This window comes from Erythrolamprus reginae, chromosome 1 (genome assembly GCF_031021105.1).
Source record: "Erythrolamprus reginae isolate rEryReg1 chromosome 1, rEryReg1.hap1, whole genome shotgun sequence".
Classification (NCBI taxonomy): domain Eukaryota; kingdom Metazoa; phylum Chordata; class Lepidosauria; order Squamata; family Dipsadidae; genus Erythrolamprus; species Erythrolamprus reginae.
The window spans coordinates 146635531-146656482 of NC_091950.1; the positions used below are offsets into that span (position 1 = coordinate 146635531).

The 20952-nt window shown below is 41.8% G+C and overlaps 1 protein-coding gene across 1 annotated transcript in view; it reads left to right on the top strand.

Moving 5' to 3' along the window:
* Nucleotides 1-12402: 12402 nt before the first annotated feature.
* CHPF (chondroitin polymerizing factor) overlaps nucleotides 12403-20952 on the top strand; it is a 36922-nt gene continuing 28372 nt past the window's right edge. The window contains exon 1 of the mRNA XM_070728437.1: nucleotides 12403-13265. Coding sequence (XP_070584538.1) covers nucleotides 12961-13265 — 305 coding nt within the window. The 5' untranslated portion in view covers nucleotides 12403-12960. The remainder of the gene's footprint in view (nucleotides 13266-20952) is intronic.

The following is a 20952-nucleotide window of genomic DNA, read 5'->3' on the forward strand; positions in this document are numbered from 1 at the left end:
TGGAAGGGCAGAAAAAGGTCAGCCGGATTAGATCAACAGTCTATTGAATCCTGCAATCTGTTCTTACAGTGGCCAACTAAATGCCACTAAATCAAAGCAGGACATAAAAGCAATAGCTCAGGCCTGTGCTTCAACCGTCATATTTCTTGTTCATAAATACACTATGTGTGAAAATTGCAAGTTGGCTCGAGAACAGCAGAATCAGTAGATCTAGGGCACATACAAAGTTTATGCCAGGATCCCGTGTTGATCCTCTTAACAAAAGAAGGGGCTTGTGGTATCTTGTTCTTGCGGATGTTTATATTCCAGGAGGCTAGGACCAGGAGGCTCTTTGCACAGTCACTCGTGCCCTTATCGCCTCTTGACTTGACTACTGCAATGCGCTCTACATGGGACTACTCCTGAAAAGCGTTTGGAAACTTCAACTGATACAGAATGCAGCTATTATTGGTGTATCTAGATGCACTCATATAACACTGATGCTCTGCAAGCTGCACTGGTTGCCAACCAGTCTCCAAATACAATTCAAGGTATTGGTTATCACCTATAAAGCCCCACATGGTTCAGGACTAGATTACTTTCAGGACTGCCTTCTGCTATATACCTCCCAGTGACCAATAAGAACCCACAGAGTTGGCCTTTTCTTGGTCCTGTCAGCCAAACAAGGGCCGCCGGGGAATAGCCTTCTTTGTGGTGGCTTGGGCCCTCTGGAACCAACTGCCTCTGGAGATTGATGTCCTCCCCACCTTCCTGGCCTTCCACAAAGCTGTAAAGACCTGGGTCTTCTGGCAGGCCTGGAGCCATTGATTGAGTGAAAACTAGATCCGGCCATCAATGATGAATGATAATGGGAGTGTGTGGGTTTTATTAGAGTTTTTAATTAATGTTTTTACGCCATTTTAAATAAATGTTCAATTAATTTTATCATGTCATTATAAGAATTGTTTTTGCTTATTGGAAGCCGCCCAGAGTCCTTTGGGAGTTGGGCGGCATCTAAGCACAACTAATAAATAAATATAAATAAATATACAAAACAAACTGTATCCCGCAGGGCCTAATTCCGAAGAAGCATGCACACAACTCAGAATGAATAAATGTATATGTTGCATAAAGATTCCACAGAAGAAGCCCTACTAAAATATGTAGGGTGTTAGATTACACAAAATTTCACAATCTGAGAGCTTTCATCATGCAATTGTGGTGTAAGGCAACCTACCTTTCTTTTTACACTAACAAGATGTGGGTCCAATAAAAAGAAAATCACTGCCTCTTGTTGATGTAACTGAAAACGACACCAGTTCGCTGACATAAATAATCACACTCTTGTTCCATAATCAACATTTGGAATCCTGCCTGCATTGGTCTAATCCAAAACGTGGGGAATTGAGTCACAAACAGAATGCTGGGTTTTCTAGTCAACTACTAATCTGTTTTTTCCTCCCATAGTTCAGATTTTCTAATTCTTCTCATACCCTGATAACTAAGTTTCCTTTCTCTACAGGTCCTGTTGCCAAGGGAAGAACCTACCTCACAGACATGTTGTGGGGGAAATGGGAGGAGGAAGGAATATTACGTATGTTTGCTGCCTTGAATTATTCATAAAATACGAGTAAGACATAAATCAATCAATCCATAAATAAATAAAGTAGCTCACAACAAGATGCTGATCCTAACACTAGCTTTGTTCTGTCGATTTATAATATCTGGGTTGCAAAGGTGCAAAAAATAAATAAATCCAGGAAACCACTAGATCAGTGATGGTGAAACTTTTTTTGGTTTGCGTGCCAAAAGGATGTGTATGCGTGTGCTGGCACACGCACACATGCCCACACCCATTTCCTCCCCCTCCTATGCTGCCCTGCACATGCGCACAATACCTCTATCCCCGCACAACCCAATAGGCCTCACTGAAGCCTGGGGCGGTTAAAAAACAGGCAAATGGGCAAACCAGAAGTTCGGAAAAAATGACTTCCATTTTGCCCGCTGTGCTGGTTTTTTGTTCTTTGCACTCTGGAGGCTTCAGGGAAGCTTCCTGGAGCCCCAAAGTGTGAAAAACAGCACAATGGGCAAAATGGAAATCCATTTTTCTGAACTCCTAGTTTGCCCGTTGGATGGTTCTTTGTACTCTGGGACTTCCCTGAAGCCTCCAGAAGACGAAATGGCTTCCCCAAGGCCAGAAATTATCTGGCTAGTGCACGCATGCGCGTTGCAGCTCACGTGCCCTCCAATATGGCTTCGCATGCCACTTGTGGCACATGTACCATAGGTTTGCCATCAGGGCGCTAGGTGGAAGTAAATAACACGTGAAACTGCGTGACTTTGCTGCCACCTAGTTTTTGATGGCAGAAAAGTCACGCAGTTTTCTGTGTTGTTTTGCTCCCATCTGTGGAAGCAGTGAAGGGTTGCATAAAGTTTTACTACCACACTGCAGGCGTGGCTTATTTTGTGGGTGTGGCTTGCCAGCCAAGCTACTCCCACCAGCCAGGTGGGAGTAGCTTGACAACCATGTGACAAGGAGTGGCTTAAATGTCATGTGACTGGCTTAAAGGTGGCTAACCAGATGTCACTCATGTCAAGGGTTAGGGTTAGGGTACCTGGTCTCTCCTCGCCTCAAAGAGATACAATTTCCCTGTCTATTTACTATTATTGAACAAAATATACTATTTAATTCTATGTATATATACCATATGTGTACATACATATTGCGCACAGGCACACAAAAATATATATTATCTACTATATAAACTGTATATATACGCACATACACACACACATGCACAGCTCTTCTAAAATTATACACATTCAACCTCAAAAGAGTAGTAGATCCTTGGAACAAACTTCCAGCAGACGTGGTAGATAAATCCACAGTAAGTGAATTTAAACATGCCTGGGATAAACATATATCCATCCTAAGATAAAATACAGAAAATAGTATAAGGGCAGACTAGATGGACCATGAGGTCTTTTTCTGCCGTCAGTCTTCTATATTTCTATGTTTCAATTACTGCGATAGGAAAAACATAGCCAGAGCCCAGAAGGGAAAAAAATAAAATAAATCCTACCACTTCTGCGTACCTGATCGTACCCGTAGGAGCCCATCACTGTGTGGAAATGTCATTTGCGCAACCTAGTCCTGAAGGAAGTAGTTTCTTCAAGGCACAAGCCTATGGCCCCAAGCTATTTGTGTGTTGGGAAACAGTGCCTGAGTGTCCCTTGTTATGCTCTGCAAATGTTTCCTGAAAGTTCATAAGATCTGCCAATGAGGAAGCAAAGCATCTTCTTTTTCTTCCCTCCGGCATTATTCTGGCAGCTTAACTGAAAAGCTCCTCCTGAAATGATCCTATTAACCTGGGAGCAACCCAGGGCAGCCGTACTAGGAGGAGCAGCTGCCACGGCGTGGGGTGCCAGATGCTCCTGAAAGCCAGGAGACCCCCACAGTTCTGCTTTATGCTATAACAAAACAGGCAGCAAAGAACATATGTTTGTTTGAAAAGGAAAACAGAAGCTGGAATGTTTTTAGCACTAATTTTGTCCCTGGCATTAGACTCAATCCCTCCTTGCTTGAAAGATAAGCAAGCTATAAGTATTTATGGTAGCACATCCATACACACACACATTACACAAGGCAGAATCTATGGCCACAGGCTACAGCAGTCCCTGTCACTCAGAGGCTTTTTTTGTCCCCAAATGATTAGTTCAGGATTACCTCATTAAGCAGTTCTCTGTGGCTAATTTCTCATTATCCCGTAGCTAATGAGTCTAGTGGCTGTGGGGGTAGCTTCAAAGATAGAAGTAACTTTATCAGAGCATGAATTGATTACTTTGGGAGACAGGATCTTTCATAACTGAATCCATATTGCTCTGTTCCATGTAAACCTCATCCTAAAGTTTTCCAAACGGCAGGACCCCTTCCAGTCGTCATCCGGCTTCAAAGGTAACCTGGTACATCCCATTTCATAGCAAAATCATACACCCCCTTCCACCCCAAACATAAAACTCCCAGATATTTTTTTAGAAAAAATGTTAAATATACCAAACCTATCTAGTTGATTATCTCAGGGACCGCCTTCTGCTGCACGAATCCCAGCAACCAGTTAGGTCCACAGAGTGGGCCTTCTCCGGGTCCCGTCAACTAAATAATGTCGTTTGGCGGGACCCAGGGGAAGAGCCTTCTCTGTGGCAGCCCCGACCCTCTGGAACCAACTCCCCCCAGAGATTAGAATTGCCCCCACCCTCCTTGCCTTTTGTAAGCTTCTTAAAACCCACCTCTGCCGCCAGGCATGGGGGAACTGAGATATTCTTTCCCCCAATAAATAAGTAAATAAGTAAATAAGTAAATAAGTAAATAAGTAAATAAGTAAATAAGTAAATAAGTAAATAAGTAAATAGGTAAATAGGTAAATAGGTAAATAGGTAAATAAGTAAATAAGTAAATAAGTAAATAAGTAAATAAACAAATAAACAAATAAACAAACAAACAAATGTCATACTTGGGCCAGCCCCTATGCTGACTACTATGCATCCAAATGGACCACTTGGATTAAAACAGCAGACACAGTAATGCAAATCTTATTTCTCTTCTGTGGGAAATAGCATTTCAATTGAAACAACAGAGCGCCTGGTGGCAGATTTCAAAGTAACATTTCTATTATAACCCAACCTTGTAGATCAGAGTCCACTTATGAGATGCACAAAATTTTATCATAACTGGTTTATATACACAGCTCAAAATAAATAAATAAAGGGAACACTTAAACAACACAATATAACTCCAAGTAAATCAAACTTCTGTGAAATCAAACTGTCCACTTACGAAGCAACACTGATTGACAATCAATTTCACATGGTGTTGTGCACATTCAACTTTGTACAGAACAAAGTATTCAATGAGAATATTTCATTCATTCAGATCTAGGATGTGTTCTTTGAGTGTTGCCTTTATTTTTTTTTGAGCAGTATATATAAATGCACACATAGTGCTAATTTTGAAAATTATAAACTTGCAATTGGGAGCCAAGTCAGTCAATCAGTCTTTCTGCCTGCCTGCCTGCCTGCCTACCTATCTATGGTATCTCTATCAGAAGTAGGCAATGGCAAAATGCCTGGACTGTTGTCAACATCACTGCATCATTTACCAACAGGAGTTGAGCTTGACTTTAAGTTTGTCTTTTCTTTTCTTTCAAAAGGAAGAGAAATACAGAAAGCAGCCATACTATCAAGCATTTTCTGATTTGACAGTAGAGTAATTGAGGTCAGTTAGTTTTATAAGGCACCCCCCCTTTGTCACGTCTTCCTCAGATATCCTGTTTTGCTAATGGAAATGGTCTCACGTGTCCTGTTTCTTCCCCCTCTGCATTTCTTCCCTTCCTTCTACTTAATCCCCATACCTGGCCATCCATTTATATCCTAAGGCTGCTGCTCTATCAGCTTATCAATATAATGCTGTCTTTAGCACAAAGCCAGATCAAGACGCATCCTTGTTTGGGGCTGGCGAGACCACATAAGGGAAGCCGGTGGGTTGCTAGGATACTGAGCTGCAAAGACTTCTGGGGGGACCCAGCAGACTCTCTTTGTTTGGGATGAGAGGTCCAGCGGGCTTTGGAATCCTATTAAAAAACTACCTGTCTTACTGTCCTATTGTCCAAATTTACCTATATCTCCTTTGCTTGTGTTCATGTTCATACCATACCTATTGTCTTGTACACTTTGACAAACAAACAAATAAATAAACTGGAGTAGACCAAGGGTTTCCTTTTGGTGCATTGTTTCTGTCTCTCCAGCACCATCACCACCACACACACAAACCGAAGGGCTGTGGGCTTTTGTGGCTTAGTTCTTTCAAAGCTTTGTCCCAGTAGCCTTTGTTTACCCAGGGCAATGCAAACATTCAAAGGAGGAAGAAGAGAATGGGTGGGCTGGGCTTTGACTCCTCACTGTAAAGCAATAATAACACAAGGCCGGGAGAAGAAGGGCAAACCCCCCCCCCCCCGCACAACGGACTCCCCTAGGGGTTAGTTTGCAATGGGGATCTGCCAGGAGGGCGGGAATCTGTGCGGGATGATGTGGGGCAGCCTCGGCTACCATCCGAGAAAAGGGCCAGTTGTGTGCATGGGTATTAGGGAGTCCTTAGGGAGTTGGGCGGCATATAAATTAAAATAATGATAATGATAATAATAGTAATAGTCATAATGATGATGATAATGATGATGATAATAATAATAATGATAAATATGATAATGATAATAATGATAATGATGATGATGATGATAATAATAATGATGATGATGATAAATATGATAACGATAATGATGATGATGATGCTCGGAACAATATGGAACAGCGACTCCCCCACAACCACCCTACGCTGTTTTCTCCCCTGTCTCGCTTGCTTTGTCCCGCCGGAGGTTTCCCGCGAACCGACCCCGTGTTGACAGGCAATGCAAACGAACTTCAACCCTTTCTCTCACCCACCCCCCTCGCCGTCCCCGCCGCCGCCTTTCCAAACTTCTCTACCGTTGCCCGAGGCTGTCCCGACGCAGGAGGGAAAGAGAGACCCGCGTCGAGGAGCAGCAGGCGCCGCTTCTTTTGCGTCGCCCTCCCTAACCCATCCGCCGAGCCCCCTCCCGGGCGAGCCTTCTCCGCCTAGCCCTCCAAGGGGAGCGGCAGGCGGGGGGGGGACGTTTCCTCCCCCCCTCCTCCACCGCTGCAAAGAGAAGCAGGCCCCGGCAATCTCTCTCTCTCTCCCGCCCCCGCTCCCCCCCCTCACCCGCCCCGCTCTGCTTTGGTAGGTCTCCTACCTGCACGACCCACGCTCGAACCCGGCGGGCCCGGTGCTGAGGGACAGCTCCGCGTGACGTCACGGCGCAGGTTTGGTTTTATTTCCCCCCCCCTTCCCCTCCCTCCCTCCCCTCTTTTTCCCCCGCCCCCTTTCCCTGCTTTCTCTTCTCTTCGCGCGCGCGCCTTTCCTCGCGAGACAAGGTTGGCTCGGGCCGGGCACGCTGGTCGCCCGTTGGTTTTTGCTCGCCTTCTTCTGTTGGAGGTTGTTGCCCGCATTCAAGGCTCAGCCTCGCCCCCCCCCCCCCCCCGCCCTCCACTCACACCTCCGCCCCGCTTCTCGCCTGGAGCGCGCGTCGGCGTCGTCGGAGCGAACATGTCGTGTGCATATTCTCACATGTCGCATACATGGTCAAACATGTCCCATACATGGTCAAACGTGTCACATACATATCCTGTGGGGTAACTCGCCCTTCCGAGTTACCCCACAGCAGGGTCCGTCTTTCGTCGCCCCTCTGTATAAAGATATGCTGAAACATTGGCTCCAAATTTTGGTAGTGTGCTTCATTATTACTTAATGTATTGTTCTCAGTGGTTGAATAATCGTATTTTCTACCTGTTTGTCTCTTCTATTTTTTTCTCAGAGAGGGGGGCCCGCGCCCCTCGCGCTGTCCGGGCTATTTCCGGTTGGAAGCCTTTGTTTTTAAGGCACATCCCGGTTCCCCGCCTGCTTCCAGAGCTCTCGTTTGGCTGGTGGTCCGTGTGGCTGCCTCGTTTGTAAATGGACTCATACCAGTAGTAGCCGCCGCTTGGACCTTCTGTTAGCAACTCCGTTGGTATTTGCAAGAGGAGTCCTAGTGCGGCTAGAGAAAAATTGAAACAAAGCGTCGTGGTGGCGCCTCGTCCCTTATTTTGGGTTAAATCTTCTTTGCTGTGCGTTCCTTTCCGCCAGATTGAAGTAAAAACAGGTCATTCCCCTCCTTGTTCCAAACACAATAGCATAATTTGCCCGGCATTATCTATTTCGGCTGTGATTGTTCAGTATTGGGTTTAAGCTCCTGGCAATTAGGTTAATCCTTCTTTAACAGTTCCCACTGGAATTGTTGGCAGAAGTATTATGTTATAGTTTTATCAACATATTTGAAATCTTTTATGCATGAATTGCTTTTATCCAAACTGGAAAGTCCCCTTTCAATTCAGTTTTACTCATCTGTGCCTTTGCCTATGAAACTACTATGAAATATGACACTAAAACAAGAAAGATGAATATCTTGTTCAGTCGCAAAATTGTGTCCAATTCTTCACAACCCCATGGAACATAGCCTATCCTCCACTGTCTCTTGAAGTTTGTCCAAATTCATGTTCATTGGGTCAATTTAACCACCTCATCCTCTGCAGTGCTCTTCTTTTGCCTTCAACCTTTCCAACATCATGGCAAAAGTGTGCTATTCAGTTATATAATAGACTATGGAATTGTTAGAATAGAACAGAACAGAACAGCTTTATAGCCAAGTGTGATTGGACACACAAATAATTTGTCTTTGGTGCATATGCTTTCGGTGTACATAAAAGATACATTCATCAAGAATCATGAGGTACAACACTTAACGATTGTCATAGGGTACAAATAAGCAATCAGGAAGCTATCAGTATTAATATAAATCATAAGGATACAAACAAGTCACAGTCATACAATCATACATGAGAGGAGATGGGTGATAGGAATGATGAGAAGACTAATGGTAATAATAATGCAGCTTTAGTGAATAGTTTGACAGTGGTGAGAGAATTTGTTTAGCAGTGTGCTGGTGTTTGAGAAAAAAAACCCTGTTGTTGTATTTAGTTGTCTTGGTGTGAGAGTAGGAGTTGAAACAATTTATGTCCAGGATGCGAGGGGTCAGTAAATATTTTCACAGCCCTCTTTTTGACTCATGCAGTATACAGGTCCTTAATGGAAGGCAGGTAGACAGTAATTGTTTTTTCTACAGTTCTGATAGTTAATTCCAGAAAAAATGGCAAGGCATTTGAATCAGTTTATTTGATTATGATAAGAAAGGGGAAAAGTAACAATTCTATATGCTAGTCTTTTTGCTAGGCATTTCATTTTAAAAGAGCAATTGACAAGAATATATCTGAATATATGCAGGAACCTTTCCTAATCACATTTGGAAGCAAATGCTTCCTTTATAGCCATTTCACTGGTTCTTTGAAGTTGTTCCTTTACTTATAGATATAAAAGCATAATTGCAAAGTACCAACTTTGTAGCATTCAGATTACAGAAAATATGTGAATTGGAAAGCAAAGCCAAATATCCTTAACACACCCACTCACCCACCCACCCAGAGGTTAGCTACTTTACTAGCTGAAACACGTCACCGAGTCTTCTCAAGTCTGAATCCCACTTGCCATCTGCTGAGCTCTCAGCATCATGAAGAGGATGATGCGTAGGAATGATGGGTTGTTGCTTCTTCTTGCTGCCTTCTCCTCTCCCACATTTGGTATTCAGCTGCTCAATTTAGATTCTCCTTTGCTATACTCGATGATTAATTCTGCCCCGTGGAATGGAAAGCCTTTTTTCCCCTCAGTGCTACAGTATAGCCAAATTTGAGTACATATAAAATCTTCTCCTAAAATGTAAATAATTGTACAAAGATACTCTGACCCCCTCTACTGGCACTCAAAATTGTATGTGTCCTCTATTTTGGGGCACTTGGAATATATTTTAAATCGTTCAGCTTTGAGTATGACATCTCTTATGCCACAGTTTCAACTATTAGGCTATCAGTCATTTATTTATTAGGAAGGGGTAAAAAAAAACATACTGTGCAGGTTGACTTACAAGTATTTATCTAGCAACCATTCAAAGTTACAACACTGAAAATGTGACTTATGACCAACCCTTCCACTTACAACCATCACAACATCTCCATGATCATGAGATCCAAATTTGGATGCTTGGCAACTGGCATATGTTTACAATATTTGCAGCATCCCAGGGTTATGTGATTGCCATTTCCAACCTTCTCAACCGGTGTCTCACAAGCAAAGTCAATGGGGGAAGTTGGATTTGCCTAACCTCTATGTCGTGCACTTAACAATTATAGTAATTCACTTAAGAATCATGAGGAAAAAATCACAAAATTGGTAAATAACATAAAATCATTTAAGAACTTCCTTGCCTAACAACAGAAATTCTGATCCCAATTATGGTTGTAAATTGAGGATTATTTGTATTCCTGCTTTAGAGCCGAAACCACTCTGTGCCCAATTTTCACTCAAATCAGAATATTTTTGAAAATATGTAAACTTTGAAGATACTATATGAAAGACTTTTGGAATCAAAGATAATGAGATGACAGTAAACCAAGTAAGAAATATTAGCTGGCCTTTTAGAATGCTTTAATTGCAAATTACCCCCAGTACAAAATTGAGTACATATTTCTATCAGTTTTACAGGATTCATGACAATAATATGACTTAACGCATGCTACTGTTTTAAAAATGAAATAAAAGTTTTATATTGTTACAGATAGTTTAGTAAAATAAAGAGTTAGTATGGAATGCTTTCTGAAGTTTTCAGCCTCTGTGTTCCTGTGCTCTTGTTCAAATAATTAAGGATCTATAATTTTTGTTTTGAAAATGTTTTTAGTTTCTAAATATTTATTTATTTATTTATTGGATTTGTATGCCGCCCCTCTCTGTAGACTTTGAGGTGGACTTGAATGTAATATTGGATGCTTCAACCGGGAGTCAGCAAAACAAACATAAGTAGGTATTTGGCAAACCATAATATGTAATGCAGAGTGCTCACAGAACTATACAAAGAAAATCATTTTTGTGACTTCTGAATGTGGTAGCAATGGCTTGAGGTCTCAAACGTCATTACAAACATGGTGCAGGAAAGAAAACAAGGCAATATGGCACTTTAAAGATTGGTTGTCAATAATAAAGACTGACTGTAATAAATGTTTTTGTTGTTGTGCTCGCTACAATGGAATAACAGCCATTCTGGGAAATGATGTGAAAAAAGCTTCATAGACTGCATGTGCCCACATTCAGAGAATTGTGAAGGAAACATAATTGATTTGTCCTTTCCTGATTCTCATCCCATTTCACATAAATTGAGACTGGTTCAAAACAATAATTTCTGTATATTTCTGTAGAATAAAAGGGAGGGCCTACTCTGTGGCGGCTCCGGCTCTATGGAACCAACTGCCCCAAGAGACTCTTACTGCCCTACCTTTCTGGCCTTCCAAAAGTTTGTTAAAACATGGCTCTGCCTGAGCCACCACAAAACAACTACTTGGCCCCAGAAAGATGAATTTTTATTTTTTATTTTATTTTATTTATTCTTTGTCCAATATACAATACATATGAAAGGGAATAGACATTAAGTGATATATAAAAGATAGGAAGTGAAGAGGAAGAGAAGTAGGTGGGAAGGAAAGAATATATATGATAAAATGGAAAGGAAAGACAATTGGACAGGGGACGAAAGACGAATGTTATTGAATGAATGTTTGTTTAGGTTTTTTACTGGTTTATATTTCTTGTGTTATTTAATGTTATATATTTTATTGTTTTATATTGCCTATGACTGTACGCTGCCCAAAGTCCACTAGGAATTGGGCGACTTAGAAGTTAGTTAAATAAATTAAATTAAATGTATATTTATGATATTTGAGTGCAGGCAGAGAAATGGGAGGGGGGGGATCCCTTTCAGATGAAGACAATGGGAAGAAATAACATCTTTATTTTATTTATTTGTTAAACAATTATAGGATGGTAATTTGTATAAATAAAACATTAGAAAAGTAATGATAGAAAACAATAGAACAGTAGGACAGGGATGGTATGGGTGCCCCTTACAGACTCGCTTAAAAAGGGGGAGGTCAGTTGTAGATAATCCAAGGTTAAAGGTTTTGAGGTTAATTTTAGATTATCTGCAATATAATATAATATAATATAATAATATAATATATAATATAGTAATATAGTATAATATATAACATAACATAAAATATATAGTATAATCTATATAATATAAAGATAATATCTATAATATAAAGATTAACTATCTTTACTTTATACGGTTATACAAATATATAATACATTTTACACACACGTACCCCAAGATAACCTCAGTTCTAAGAAAAAATTACTATTTCATTAGTTCTGCTTGTGATTACAATTTAGATAATTATGAGAGAAAGAGGAAAAATATTCTAAATTCAGGTACAGTACTTTCCTGATTTGCTAGGAGGGAGCTTATTAGGTTGTCTAACACCCCCCCCCCCTTCAAAAGCGCTCCCTTTACTACCAACGGTTGCAAAACAGTGCACGCTTCATAATAGAAGTCTCGCGTGTCACCTCGATTCACGGACGCTACCAATCCAGATTGGAAAACGCACTGTACTTCCAGAGATGCCAAGCCTCGACACCGAGCAACCTGGCTCCCCCCCCCCAAATAAAATCGGCACGCCTTTATGCACAAACGAAGCAGGACCTTTAAGTGCCCGCCGCCCTCTTTTATTGCGACCCCGTTTCTCTACCCCAATTCAATCGGGCTCAGGAAGTGAGAGAGGGCGAGGCCTCCTCCGACCACGCATTACTTCGGCCCGGGGATTGGCGTGCGGAAGGGAAAGGAGGCGCGGCCGGACGAATGACGATGGCGGAGAGGGCGGGACTATCCAAGGGTGACACGTCGGACGGCGGCGCCAGCGCCAGCGGCGACTCTTCCAAGAGAAGCGGGGAGTGACGTTTCCGCGGGGATACTCCGGTTCAGGCGAAGGACTGGTTTCCTCCCCTCCGCCCACCCCGCCACCCACCCCGCAATTCTTCTCTCTCTAGGACCGGCATGGAACGGCTGGACCAATAGGCGCTGCTCCTTCCAGGTTCCGGAATCGGGCCGGGCCCACCTCCTCCGCTAACTTAGCTGCAGCCGCCCCCTCCCTCTGGGCAGGACCCCACGCCGGTCCCCCCCTTAGCCTCGTGGGAATGGTCCCCGGCTGCCCCGATCCCCACTGAGTGCCGTGTCGCGGGTTAAAGAGGGATCTCCCAACCCAGGAACCCCCACCCACCCACCTTCAGCTCTTGCTGCCCTCTCCCCCCCTTTTGTCCCTTTTAACTTGGTCCCCCCCCCCCCAATTCCGGGTCTCGTTCGGCTCTTGCCTTCCGCCGGTGCCATGCGCTTCTCTTCGCTCCTGTCGCTCCTGCGTCCCGTGGGGCCTGTGGTGGTCGGGGTGTCTCTCGGTTTCACGCTGAGCCTGCTGAGCGTGACCTGGGTGGAGGAGCCTTGCGGGCCCGGCCATGGCAGCTTCCGCGAAGGGGGCCTGGAGCAGCACCAGCGCCGAGGAGGGCAAGGCAACGCTGCCCGCAAGCCCAACTCCGTCTCCGGGGGGCTCGGCACGGAGCCCGAGCAGAGCTGGGAGCCCCGCGTCCTGCCCTACAAGCCTCTGAATCCGGGGAAGACGACCAAGAAAACCATCAGGTACCTACCTAAAGGGGGAGGGGAGCTGGAGAGGTGGGGGGGGGAGAAGATGGGTCTAGATCAGGGATAGGCAAAGTTGGCTCTTGTGGACTTCAACTCCCAGAATTCTTGAGCTGGCATGATTGGCTCAGGAATTCTGGGAGTTGAAGTCCACAAGTCATAGAAGAGCCATAGGAGATCTAAAAGATCCCAGAGGAGATCCTGGTGTCTTGTTTGTTTATTTTATTTATTTATTCTGATTGTATACCACCCAACTCCCAAGGGACTCAGGGCAGCTCACAACCAAGGAATAAAACATACGATTTTGCATTAAAACCACATTAAAAGACAATCTAAAACAATTTAAAATGAACAGCTAAAAGCAATTTAAACCGTTAAAAACCATACATGTCATTAAGGGTGGTTTTGGTGTAACCTCCTGCACCATTTATTTGTGGTTGGGCATCAACTAACGAATGACTTGTTGCTTGTATCCTTAAGATTTTTATTAATATTGATTGTTTCTTCATTGCTTATTTGACCCCTATGACAAACATTAAGTGTTGTACCCCATGATTCTTGACTAATGTATCTTTTCTTTAATGTGCACTGAGAACATATACACCAAAGACAATTTTTGTGTGTGTCCAATCACACTTGGTCAAGTGCAGGGAGCCTTATGAACAACCTGTGGGCTTTTTTGTGGATCAGTAGATGGGTCTGTTTAGTTCTTGGCCTACTGCATCAATATTTAAGCAACAGGACTGCTTTCATATGACAGCAGTCTTTGGAACTACATTGGGATTGTCCCATGAAGTACGTAGTCAGGATATGAAAGTTTCCTTAGTTGCCACCTAAGGTTTAGTGGGATCATTAGGGTCCCACTAAAACCACATTGCTTAGGGGTTTAATCTTCTGATTGTACTGCATTGGAAACCATTTTGGGAAAAATATTAGGTTTGGATTGTTACAGACAAGTTTTAAAATAAATGCAGAATGCAGATGTACTTACAATAGTTCATTCAGTGACCTTACAAAGTGACAGCAGCATTGGGGGGGGGAAAGAATTATGACCATTTTCAACACTTGGGTACTTGACAACTAACTCACATTTATGAAGATTGTGATCCCGTTTTGTGATTTGCTGAAAAGCAAAGTCAACGGGAAAACTAGATTCGCTTAATACCTGTGTTCCTAATTTAAGACCTGCAGTGATTCACTTAACAAATGTGGTGAGCAAAGTAAAATGAGGCAAAATTCCGTTAACAAACTTCTCACTTAGCAACAGAAAGTTTGGGGTCAATTGTGGTTGTAAGTTGAGGAATTACCTTTGCATATACATGTGCTTGTGTGTATCTACTGACTGTTTGGAAGTGGCTGTCAATAATAAGCTTGGATGACTTGCAATCATAGGACAGGCCAATGTATATATAATATTGGCTTCTCCTATGTTTGCAAGGTTATCCAATCTTGCTTCTCCTATGTTTACAAGTCATTTGCAAGTTATTTCCAAGTTGATAACTGTTTACAATAGATATAGATCAAGCAGTGATCAACTTGGAACTAAAACCCTAACCTTTTGAGGGTTTTTGTGTCCACAAAAAATTCCAGAGTCATAAACGATATAGACATGGTTTACAAACCACAGGAGACTTACTGGATGCACTATTCATGGACAAAGTCATTATGTCCTGATGCAAACCTTAGTATGATATGAAACTGGAAATGCTAATTCTTGTCCTGCCCAAAACAGAGAAAGGACCTTGAAGTGTTGTAGTCTTGACTACATAGAACATAGTTGTATTTGTGGCTCCCAGGTTTCATGGCACTTAGCAGACTGTTTCATTAGATAACATAGATGCATTTAGAAAATAAATAATATTTTATTCTTGTTTGCAGTATTATGTATGGCCTTTTTTGGCCATGCATAATACAGTACTATAAAAAGAACAAAATAGCAGGATCTTTAAGACAATGTACAATCAAATTTTAAAGAAAATAGGAAAAAACTAATATGATGAGAAAAACAAAATGTTTGTTAAAGGTGACCCATAACTATCCAAATTTATACATGTCTTGCCAAAACACCACCCCCTAAAACCCAGTACTACTCAGAGGCAGTTTGTTTTTTTCTAGAAGAGAGGGGGGGGGGGTTTACAACTGAGATGCTGCCAGAGAAAAAGTTCCAGTTCATAGATCTGCTGACTGAGTCCCCCTTGATAATGAAATATACCATTAATCCTCAGTGGAAAACTTGAAATTAGGCAAAAACTAATATGAAAGGAAATTATAGACTCAACATGGTTAGAGGTTTATACATAAAATCAGAAAACAGTGCATCAAATCAAACTATGGCCAATAGTAGATATACAGTATAACCATTGATAATTTTTTCCTCTATAAATTTGGCTGAGACTTTAAAAAAAAAGCTATCCAAACTGGTAGCCATCTTACATTCTGGACTAATGAGTGTCATAGCTTAACTGACCTCTTGAAGGATTGGTAGGCTTATAATCATAATTTAGTTGCCATGACACAGTTGAAGGAAACTCTTAGTTTTAAAGGGCTTATAGAAGGATTTATGCCTGATTTTCCCCCCTCAATGATGCCCAAGATGGGAGGAAAAGAGGGGTGATGACTGTTATTCATAGTTTCATTTTTTTATTTTTTTTATTTTTACAGAGTTAGAAGGGACGTTGGAGGCCTTCTAGTCCAACCCCCTGCATAGGCAGGAAACCCTATACTACTTCAGACAGATGGTTATCCAACATCTTCTTAAAAACCTCCAGTGTTGGGGCATTTACAGCTTCTGGAGGCAAGCTGTTCCACTGATTAACTCTTCTGATTGTCAGGAAATTTCTCCTTAGTTCTAATTTACTTTTCTCCTTGTTTAGTTTCCACCCATTGCTTCTAGTTCTACCCTCAGATGCTTTTGAAAACAGGTTGACTCCTTCTTCTTTGTGGCAACCCCTGAGATATTGGAAAACTGCTATCATGTCCCCCTGGTCCTTCTTTTCATTAAACTAGCCATGCCCAGTTCCAGCAATCATTCTTCATATGTTTTAGCCTCCAATCCCCTAATCGTCTTTGCCACTCTTCTCTGCACTTTTTCTAGAGTCTCAATATCCTTTTTGCATTGTGGTGACCAAAACTGAATGCAGTATTCCAAGTGTGGCTTTAACAAAGCCTTATAAAGTGGTATTAACACTTCAAGTGATCTTGATTCTATCCCTCTGTTAATGCAGCCTAGAACTGTGTTGGCTTTTTTGGCAGCTGCTGCACACTGCTGGCTCATATTTAAATGGTTGTCCATTTAAATATGAGCCAGCTACTCCCTCTCACAGCTACTACTGTGGAGCAATGCAGTACATATACCCTACCTGTGTGTTTTGCTTTTCTTGCCTAAATGTAAAACCTTACTTTTTTCACCTTTAAATTTCATGTTATTAGATAGAGTCCATTGTTCAAGTTTGTCAAGATCCTTCTGTATTTTTCATCTATCTTCTGAAGTGTTGCAAAATACAGAAGGATTTTTGCTCTTGCAGGGCTGTTCTCTGGTAATGGGGCTTGAGCTTGATGGATCTCTGCACCTGATCTCCCACAGGAAAGCTTTGGGCTGCACTTTCACTGTTCAGGAAGTCCTTCTGTGCAAATAGTTTCCTTTAGAAAGAGGTGGGCTAGACTGAGAAGGAGCACTGATGGCAGTTGCTCCCACAAACTGAGCAGTGTGGCTGTGGCTTATTCTGAGAAGGCTGGAGGAGAAGGTTGAGTCACACAACTGTTTGGGCTCTTTCAAAATATTTTCAGACAGTGGGTTTTTGGTTTTTTGTCTTAAAGATTAATGCAAGGACGGACAGTAGATCAGGATCCACTCTTAGGTTTCTGGGGGATTTGCAAGGGATCAGGACAAGTTTTTGATTCCTTGTTTCTTTTTAGCAGCAATGAAGTGCCCCCACCCACCCCAGTCCTAAATTACACTGCAGAGTAGTGCAAAAAGGAAGGAAGTCATCCAAAGTAATCTCACCACTCCTTTTATTGGCTAAATGGATGAACCCTTTTAATACTGATATCCAGAACAAGTACTGAGAGATTATAGAATGGAATAACAGAGTTGGAAGGGACCTTGGAGGTCTTCTAGTCCAACCCCCTATTTGGCAGGAAACCCTTCACCACTTCAGACAAATGGTTATCCAACATCTTAAAATAATGTCATCTGGCGGGACCCAGGGGAAGAGCCTTCTCTGTGGTGGCTCCGACCCTCTGGAACCAACTCCCCCCAGAGATTAGGATTGCCCCCACCCTCCTTGCCTTTCGGAACTTCTTAAAACCCACCTCTGCCATCAGGCATGGGGGAATTGAAACATCTCCCCCTTGCCCATGTAGTTTCTGTGTATGATTCTACTGTGTGCTTGTTTTTTATATATTGGGGTTCTTTTGGATTTTTTAACTTAAAACTGTCATTTAGATTTGTTATTATGTATTGTTTACCATTGTTGTGAGCCGCCCCGAGTCTACGGAAAGGGGCGGCATGTAAATCCAATAAGTCTAATCTAATCTAATCTAAAAACTTCCAGTGTTGCAGCATTCACAACTTCCGGAGGCAAGCTGTTCCATGGATTAATTGTTCTAACTGTCAGGAAATTTCTCCTTAGTTCTAAGTTGCTTCTCTCCTTGATTAGTTTCCACCCATTGCTTCTTGTTCTACCCTCAGGTGCTTTGGAGAATAGCTTGACTCCCTCTTCTTTGTGGCAGCCCCTGAGATATTGGAACACTGCTATCATGTCTCTCCTGGTCCTTCTTTTCATTAAACTAGCCATGCCCAGTTCCTGCAACCGTTCTTCATATGTCTCCTCAACTTGTTTTACAGCAGTTGGTTGATTTGTGTAGTTAATAAAAATGAAGGTGATTTAAGCCTGAAGCCTGCCCATCTTTGGAACAATGAATGTAGGAACAATATGTCAAGGCTTTACACAGTTTGAAAATTGTGCAGAAGAAGTGCTTCAGGGTCTATTTATTAAGGCCTTCTTCCTTCCCGCTTTAAATTCACCTTAAATTATGTGCTAATTAAACTATTCCATTGATTAGAACAGCCATATCTTTTTTGCAGGTTCAGGCAGAGGTTTGAACTGCTTGTACAGGTAGTCCTCAATTTAGGACTGGATGCTTAGCAATCATTCAGAATTAACAATGACCTCTCTGGGGACACCCAGTTCTGAAGTTGTGATGGTTGCCCCCCCCCCCCCCCCAATAGTAACTGCATTTTGTGTGTATGGCAACTGGCCCACATTTACAGCAGTGTGCTAGAGTCACGGATACACGTTTTACAAAGTTTTTGCCCCAAACTGGCACTGAGAATTACATATATCTATATTGTCTCTATCCTATCCTATCCTATCCTATCCTATCCTATCCTATCCTATCCTATCCTATCCTATCCTATCCTATCCTATCCTATCTATCTATCTATCTATCTATCTATCTATCTATCTATCTATCTATCTATCTATCTTATCCTATCTATTCTATTCTATTCTATTCTATTCTATCTATCAATCATCCTAATCCTAATCTAATCTGAAGCACTTTCCCCAATCATGAAATTATGCCTAGCTCTAATAAACATCTCTATTTTATTTTCAAACAACTACGGTACAGTATCTAGTTGTTTCATCTAGATACTATTAATATTTTGCATTTTAAAGATCAAATTCCTTTACTTTTCGTTCATATTGCAAATAGGAAGAATTGACATTGGGAAACATTGGCTGGCTAAATCTAGCTAGTGAATTCATAACACTAGCAAATCAGCAATAAATGAAAAAAAACGTAGTGCTTTATGACTTGTGTTTAGGTCTCTTAAATATTATACAATTTAATTAATTCAGGCGTAGCCTTTCTTTTGCAGGGACTCTGCATTCCTAAATCTGTTATGTGAGGTTTTTTTTTTGCATTTTAACTCTTTTTAAAAATTAATAATCACTTTATTACATTTTAAATGAAAAAAATAACTGACAGAAACTAATAATTAAGTTAGAAAAATGAGTAGGAATAAAAAAAGAATACAATCAAAAGTGCAGAGAAAATCAAAGAGAAAGAAATATTTCTGACTTGTCTTCATAGCAGATAAAAATACAATTTTACATTAACTTCTTTACAACATAATTTTCATTTTTCTATTATCTGCTGTTTTCCCCTAATCATCAAATCCATATGTCTGCTATCTTAAATACTCTGGCGGGAAAAATTGAGATAAAAATCATTTCAACTCTCAAAAGGAATACTTTTGTACTCAGAAAATGCATTTCTTCTGATTCTGTTATGCTCTAGTTCCTTCCCCCTTCCACACAGCAAAGTGTGTCAAATGTTATGGTTACAGCTACAAAGCCTATGACTGCTCATACATCTATTTCGTGGCAAGAAATAGAAAAGGAAGCTAACCGTACCAACATAATTCCTCTGGTAGACCTCCAGCCATTGAAGAATGTACTACTTGTGTAATTGCTTGTCTATTATTGCCTTAAAGAATAAACCAACAAAACTCTTTTTATGCAATACTGCTCACCTCCAGTTAGTTACAGTGGTACCTCTACTTAAGAACTTTTCTAGATAAGAACCAGGTGTTCAAGATTTTTTGCCTCTTCTTAAGAACCATTTTCTACTTAAGAACCCGAGCCCGGAAAAATTTGAGAGCGGCACGAAGCCCCAGCCAGTTTCCTGCCATTCCCCCTGGGTTTTTCTCTCTCTGGCGCAGTGTATGGGAGGTGCGTGCTCCTCCTCGCCGCCTCAGAGTCCCTCTTTTTAAAAAAAGTCTTAAAGTTTTGGATTTTTTTGATTCCCCTCACCTCACTTTCTTCCTTTGACTGTCCTCCTCTTCTTCCTCCTCCTCCCCCCACCCAAATTCCGAGCTTTTATTTCTTTCCTAATGGGTTTGCACACATTATTTAATAATAATCAATCAATTAATTAATTAATTAGATTCGTATGCTGCCCCTCTCCGAAGACTCGGGGCAAGCAAATGTAATTTGCTTTTACTTTGATTCCTCTGGGAAAAATTGCTTCTACTTACAAACTTTTCTACTTAAGAACCTGGTCACGGAACGAATTAAGTTCATAAGTAGAGGTACCACTGTACTTGACTGTATATGTTGTGTTTGGGCCTGGGCCAGCCGTTGCTCCCACAGATAGGAGAGACGCGGCACACACTGAATGCGAAAGCCTGGCTGACAGCCAGGAAGATGTGGCAGACAGCCAGGAAGATGTGGCAGACAGCCAGGAGGACGAGGCCACTGGTACGCAGGAGTCAGCAGACAGCCCAGGGGATTTGACATACAGTACCTCAGACAGTCTTTCGTCTCTGGATTCTTCTGCAGATCAATATATTGATCTGCGTAGCCGAAGAGCTATGCAAAGAAGGGATCACTTTAAGGAGTATTACAAGTCATTATAGGAGCACCTGGGCTGGGTGTGGTTCTTATACTGAGGACTGGGTGTGGTTCCCTTAATGAGGGCTAAAGGTATAAAAGGGAACAACGGCCCAAGGCAAACTGTGGCTGTTTATCTGTGTTATTTTGTGGTTCCTGCTCTGAAGTTTCTGTTCCGTGCCGTTGGAGTTTTCAACCCAGCTTTTTCAGACAAGTGGGAGGTGAAAACTCTGGGACTTGCTATTTGCTTCAAAGATTCAAAAGGACTCCTGAAACATCTTTGCTCA